We start from the raw sequence: 7,354 nt of genomic DNA, 5'->3' as shown, positions 1-7,354 counted from the left end.
GATGCACACAAACGTGAAGGTTAGAATAGCGCTTTCAGTGACACATAAGACAATTAAGGAACTCTTAAAAAAAAAAAAGCCACATTGTGGGAAAGGAAAATTTAAATTAGGTCATGAAATGACCACAATAAAAATACTATTAAACCACTTTGTTTGCTACTACAAAAATAACTACCTAAAAAACCTTCTCTAGTACCACCACATCACAAAACTATAGTCCATTAAAATGTAAATTTAAAAAATGAAAAAGATTTTTGTAAAGAAATACACTAACACCAATTCAACTTCATATGCTGAAAACCGATTTCTTGTGAACCTTTTTTTTTCCCAACCTCTGCTCAACCCGTGACTGAAACCTTTAAGTTGTACTAAATCATTCTAAAAATCAACTCAAAATAAAAAAAAAAAAACCATACCTGACTCTATGACAATCAAAAAAGGAAAAAAATAAACAAAATTTGATTTATTATAATTTACAAATAAAAATAGCATAGCCATCCAAAAAAATCAGTAAGAGAGAATATTGGAAAAAGGAAAAAAAAAGAAAAAAGTGACTTTTATTTCTTTTTCTTTAATTTTTTGACCTTTATTTATTTGATATATAAATTATGTATCAAGTGAATGTTAATATAATCATTTTACAATTATCAAGCAAGGTAAGTAATATTTTTAGAACCTTATGAGTTAAGTGATTTTAGGAGAAACCTCACAGGAGTCGGACAGTTTGAAACCCATACTAGAGCAATGCCAAAAACAAAAATAGGAAAGCAGGAGAGTTTGAAATAAATTGTTTATACGTCCTTCATATATTTAGTCATGGGGTTGTTTGTTTTATGTGCCTTTTTTCCAGTATTGATTTTCCAGTATTGTTTGTTTTATGTGCCTTCTTCTCACCTTTTTCCTCCATTAAGCAAACCCACAAGTAGAATACTCAAGTATCGTGCCTGGAATATCTAGCCGTGTCGTGTAGGTTGTGTAACTGATGCTACTAAATTTTTTTAAAATTTATTAGGGACCAATTTTCTATTCAACGGACTACACTGATCAAATTTTTATAGTTAAGGGACTAAGACTATATCCATGATAAGAAAACAATGACGTTAATTAAGACAAAGGACCAAGATTTTCAATTTTCTAATAGATGTCTTATTATAATGTGATATTCGGCAATATTTCAATAAGGGTTCATAGTGCCATATTCATCATTACAAAATGCCAGTCAAAACTTTTCGCATCAATATTTCACATTTGTAAATGTGGATGCTATTTTTTAAGAGAGTCATTCCTCACGTCTCATTGCTTTAACACCACAGAATATTTATTTTTCGGCACTTAAAAGATTGCCTTCCAATAGTTTCGGAGCAATTCAAGTGACTCATTCATTCTTTAGTTTCCCACAATTTTCGGTTATATCATAAATGTTATACATTGGTCACTTTCTACGAAGATAAAGGAACTAAATTGAGAAGTAATGTAGATAGTCTGAATAAAGCAGGCAGCAAGCAGAGGAAGCCCACCAACCATGAATAGTTCAAATATACTTAGGGATGGCAATGGGGGAGGGTGACCGCAGACACCCGCCTCGCAGGGGGCTAATGGGGAGGGGGTTGGGGCGGGGGGAAAAAAATTCCCCCGCTTAGAAACGGGGCGGGGGGCGGGGGAGTGTACCCCTGCCCCATCCCCCGTCCCGCCACCCGCTTTAAAAAAATAAATATATAAAATATATATATGTATATAATTACATATATAATATATAATTTAATTAGTTACAAACTTATGATAATGATATTATTAGTTATATGTATTATATAATGTCTATTAGTATATATAATATAATTGATATTATTAATTATACTAATAATTATATATGTGTACTAATACAAATTATTAATTGGTTATACTAAATTTACTAATACATTTGTACTAAATCCCTAATTACACTTAATACAATAACATTTTTTTCTTAAAAACAACACAAGTACAATAATGAATTAGTGATTGTATTTGTGCTAAAAGTGAAAACTTGACTACTTTAGTTATATTTATTTCATCATGTTGGATTGTATTCAAATAATTTTTGTTTGATTGTTTTTATAAGTTTCAATTGTAAAATTACAATGAATAACAATTTGATGATGTGTCGATATTTTAGTACTTGATTATTTGCTAAAATTTAACCATAATAAAATTATATAACCAATTTTTATTAGTCCCGCGGGAAGCGGGGCGGGGCGGGAGGAGTTTGTAGGCAGCGGGGCGGGGGATGGGGGAGGGGTCCCCCGCCCCAACCCCGCCCCGTTGCCATCCCTAATTATGCTAATTTAGTCTAAGATGATTTTCAAAATTTATTCCATCAATATTGACAACTACTCAGATTTTGATCCCTTAACTCCCATTTTAAACTCTCGTACTCATAAGGACGGGGATGGACTAATGACAATAAATGTTTTGGCTACATCAATGACTAATCACTCACATGTATGACAAAATTTGATTAGATAGTTGAAAAGGATAGTTAAACGCATTTGGGACAGTCATAGCGTGCTGGATTAATTTAGAAAATGGAAACAAGAACTATTTATGAACAAAATTAGCAACAATTGACATCTCCATATATATTGCTATGAATACTTTTCTAAAGTTGACAATGTGTAAATTGTAAAAAATAAAAATAAAAAATAGGGGAATCATAATTACGATGTGAATCTTCTAGGAAACTCAATTAATGTGTCTTTTGCAAATCACCTTCGTTTTTTCCACCAACTACTTAGAAAAAACGATTTATTTTGGTAACACTGTACTTGCTTCTTTGTCTCTTTGCATGTTTACTTTTCCGTTGTGTTGCACGCGGGCATATGTTCATGGGTTGCACGCCGGTGCACTTTCATGGGTTGGTACTTGGTAAGTATAAACAAATTTTTTTTTTATTTTGATTTCATGGGAAATTCTAAAGTGGAAAATTCTGCTCTTTTCCAACAAGTGGTGTTTCTTGATTTATGGTATATATACTCCATCCAATGTTTTTTACAGGCTCTAGAAAAGAAAAAAAAAACCCTAGATATCCATCAATTTTAAGAACTTGTTGCAAAATTGTAGTATTTGTCACTTTTATCCATTTTTTAGTAGTTATAATTTTGAAGTTTGGAACAGAATTCTAAAAATTATTAGGCAACAAACAACATCAAGTTCAACACAATAACTTTAGAAGTCCCATATGCCCAAAACTTCTAAAAATTTGGACCAAAGGGTCTTCTTGTTTAGGCTACAACAAATCACAAGTTGATCAATGACCCAAGGGAATAAGCAATCCTCACTTCTCATTGTAACAGTAAAAATTTAGTTACAAAAAAAAAAAAAACTTGAATACAAAATGCACTTATAAACGGTTATAGACTTTTAAGATGAGTAGCTACAATAAGCGAACTAAGACCAAAAAAAATGCCAGAAAAGTATTCACTCAATTCCATTTCCTGGCTAAAGCCAAAAACAATTTAGGCTCATGCATGAAATTCAACCTTTATCACAGCCTTTCCTATTAATTCCAGTCGAGAACGTTAGGATGCTACATTCGAATTGTCGACTGAATCAGATAAAATAGTTAATAGTGAGATTAATTCACAAATGTATTTGAAAACGTGTTTGTTTTATTTTGAAGAATTAAAGACCTATTAGCTATGATATTAATTCACAAAACCCTTATACTTAAATTATATTCACATCTTAATTCATGTTTCCACTCTTCTAATTGGGGACAAATTCTTTTCCCGAGTTTTTAACTGCATCATGCACCCCTGGCAAAGGAAGTATGGGGCATGCTTAGCATTCACACTCACAAGATTGAAATGGTAGAGCACTAGGCTTCAAACCTTGGACAAATGGCAATTCCGAAAATCATTCATCAACACCAATTTGGCATTAATTTGAATACAAGAAAACAGATAGTCATGGAGAAAAATTCTTGGGACAACGAAAAAGGATTAACTTCACTTTGCACCTTCAAACTTGTACCCCTTTCTCACTTTACATCCTCAACTCTTAATTTTGAACATTTTGCCAACGTTGTCATTGATTTGAGTTACACAAAACAAACTTGAGAATTTAAAGTGCAAAATATCTAAAATTGAGAGTGTAAACTATAAAGTACGAAGTATTCAAAATTAAGACTTTTAAATATAAAGTAGAAAAGTAGTACAAGTTCAGAGGTGCAAAGTAGAGTTAATCTAGAAGAAAAAGGAACATCAAATTAGCCCGTCTATTATATGAAGACGGCCCGGCCTACATTATTCTTTGTTTGGAATTAGGGAAAGTTTAGCTAAACTGTCGTACATCTCTTTCTCATTTCGAAATTACTCCTGATGAAATATTGGCTACAATTAGAGATCAATGCAAATAACTAGCATAATCTGTTTCAATATAGAAAAATAGTTGTTTTTTTTTTCTTTTTGGGGTGTTTGTAGACTCTGTCTAAACATCTAGACCTGATATGGCTTTTGGTACTTTTTGGCGTTTTCCCACGTTTTTGTGGCCCCATATTGAATATTGATTATAGCCTATTCATAGAATTGGTGCAACATCAAGCGACGGTCCATCAGAAATAAAGAGGGTGGTCTACTGATTCATGCATGATACTGAAGACTCTGCAAATGCTATGGTAATTTTCTCGCACATGTTTTTTCCTTTGGAATTCTAGAAAGCATCGTATTCTATTGACCACAAAAATAAAACAGTGCAAATAGTTTGAGACGGCTATCAATTATAACGACAATTGCCTACCTAATGGGTTCTTCTTTCTCAAATGGGAAAAACATATATCAATTAATTTTGGCAGAAAACACATATATCAAGAAGCTAACAAATGAGTTTTCTACAAAGGGACGAAAAAAATAATGTTCAAATTGAATGATGGTACATTTAGGAGAATAAATATCAAACTATAAACACACTTTTAAAAGCATCTGTAAACATTTTCTTAATACAAAAACAATGGTTAAACAATTCAATGTGAAAAATCGAGGCCTATCAACAGCTTGTGCGAAAGCTGTATTGGACCATTTTTTCCCTACTCAGACTTATTTACTATAATTATTTTGCAACTCTAATTATGAATTCATATCTTGGCAAAGTCCACCGTTTCCTTTCCATCATGAGCTTTCCTAAAGAAATGTTTGACATAGTCCGAGTAGAGCACTTGCTTGTAGATTGGCTTCTCCCCACTCTCAAGAAGTTCTGGCAAAGGACCAATTATGTCTCTAGGCCTGGGGTTCACAAATATGGGCACTGAAATTCTATTCCTGCTTCCATTAGCAATCACACGATGCTCAACACTCTTATAACGACCATTGCTCAAAATCTGAAGGGCATCACCAACATTGATCACAATTGCTCCATCAATTGGAGGGACATGAACCCACGCATCAGTGTCTAATTTTTTCACGTAGAGCCCTCCAATGTCATCTTGAAGAAGGATTGTTAGGGTGGATACATCTGAGTGACGCCCCACGCCAACAGTGAGTTCAGGTTCGGGACATTTCGGATAATAATTAATGTTAATTCTTTTTGAGCCCATCAGGAGTGATTCTTTGGTTTCGTCAATCTCCTTCACGTTCAATCCTTTCATCAAAGCCTCCAATAGCTTTCTGATGACAAATTGGGACTTCTTCATGAAATCCAATGTTTCGTTCCTGCAATGAATGGGAGAAAATTCCACCATATGAGGAATTGCAATCAGAAAAATAATGTAAATATAATCACTACTTATGTAGTAGTATATAACATGTCTCAAAATATTGCTGTGCTAAATATTTAGGAGACACATTGCAATACTAGTCTCTAATGTATGGTCCCAATTTTATCGTACCTCCAGCATATGAATGGTAGCTATAAAATGCAACGTATGCAACTAAGATCATTAGCTACAACTTTAAAGTTACTTAAGCATACCTGCAAGCAGATGGCCAGAGTGCAGCAGCCTCATCATCCGAAACATAGAAGAGACTGAGAAAATCTTTCCACTCCAAAGCCTTTTCAGCCTTAGGAGTGAAGCTCGTGCCATATCTAACATTGTTAGATGGGGAACTGTCTTTTGAATGCTTATTTTTCTCCTCAGCCGGCAGTGCAAAGAACCGACGCGTAGCCTCCTTGACATTTTCCAGCACTTCAATTGGGATGCCATGGTTAACAATTTGGAAGAAACCCCACTTTTCAGCTGCATTGCAAATTTGTTCTGCAACGTTTGGATCATTCCAGTTTGACAAATCAATGACAGGGATTGAATCATCGGTAACTATGGTACTGTTAATGATTTGTTCTTCAGGAGGTTGAATATATTGCTTAGGCAAAGTGTGGAGTCCCAAGTCAGCTAGACCCTTAACCCCATGACCCTTATCTACGGCAAAACTTATGACATCCCATGAATTGGAGTCCATGGACAATGCTGGAGCCATTTTTGCTGTAGATTTTTGGCAATTGAAGGAGGGGAAAGAACTGAATAAATGGTAAATCAAAGCACTAAAAAACTTGAAGAATTGAGGCTTATTTGCTTGTACCATGGCATCCCATGCTTGGCTACTTATAGTGGGGAATAGGGAGGTGTGGACATCATTTTTGGTCCTCAGTTAGGTCTTTAGCCAAAGTATTTATTTACCGTTTGACAAGTCAGCAAAGAAATGTAAGGATAGTACAATGACTAAATTGAAATACAGCTAGCAAAGTTATCCAAGAAATTTTAACACCAACAACCGCCAACTTGGAAAATTCTCTCTAGCGTGTTTCCTGATTCAAAAGGAAGTAGGCCTATGCCCAACCCCAAGCAAAACGCAATCTTGCTGGGAGGTACATGAATTTTCTTTTCCTAGCATGCAATCTTTGAATTTCCCACTGGGGATATTAAGAATATGAAGGCCACAAGTAAAAAGCTCCTTAACAAGTCTCTCAAGTCCATATAGCGCTTACTTTCTTTCCTAAGTTTTTTCAAAGAAATAACTGATCCACTTAAGCTCTCACAATCATGGATTTGGCTGCCTCAAAAACACGAATCGGCTGGAAATCATTTTCGATTTCATTTGGTTAAAAGTAGAATACAACCGATTGCAAGACCCCAAAAAAAAATTTGTGAATCAACCTTTGCTAGCCAAAACACTTCTTTAATCGCATCAACCAATTGAAAATCTAATTGCTAGTTTGGAAACCAAGGAAAGAAAAGAAAAGAAAAGATTGTACTTCATATCTTTCTATGTTATTTGGGAGTTTTGGAGGAGAAAGGGAATGAAGTAAATTTCCTTCAATTGAGAATGGAGAGAACTGGAAAAAAAAAGATTGTGTTTTACTTAAAGGCCCTTAAATCTTGAATTTACAT

The 7,354-nt window shown here is 34.3% G+C and overlaps 1 protein-coding gene across 1 annotated transcript; it reads right to left on the bottom strand.

Annotated features, from left to right (window-relative positions):
- Positions 1-4,884: 4,884 nt before the first annotated feature.
- Positions 4,885-6,506, bottom strand: LOC113782421 (feruloyl CoA ortho-hydroxylase 1-like). Its single transcript, XM_027328316.1, has 2 exons — positions 5,941-6,506; positions 4,885-5,681 (listed from the first exon to the last, which is right to left on the bottom strand). Exons 1-2 carry the CDS (start codon positions 6,441-6,443, stop codon positions 5,108-5,110), a joined length of 1,077 nt encoding a protein of 358 aa, XP_027184117.1. The 5' UTR covers positions 6,444-6,506; the 3' UTR covers positions 4,885-5,107.
- Between the last annotated feature and the right edge of the window lie 848 nt (positions 6,507-7,354).

Source organism: Coffea eugenioides, chromosome 1 (assembly GCF_003713205.1).
Source record: "Coffea eugenioides isolate CCC68of chromosome 1, Ceug_1.0, whole genome shotgun sequence".
In the NCBI taxonomy this organism is placed as follows: domain Eukaryota; kingdom Viridiplantae; phylum Streptophyta; class Magnoliopsida; order Gentianales; family Rubiaceae; genus Coffea; species Coffea eugenioides.
The sequence above is the reverse complement of the archived record's forward strand: the minus strand, read 5'-3'. Positions and strand labels throughout refer to the sequence as shown.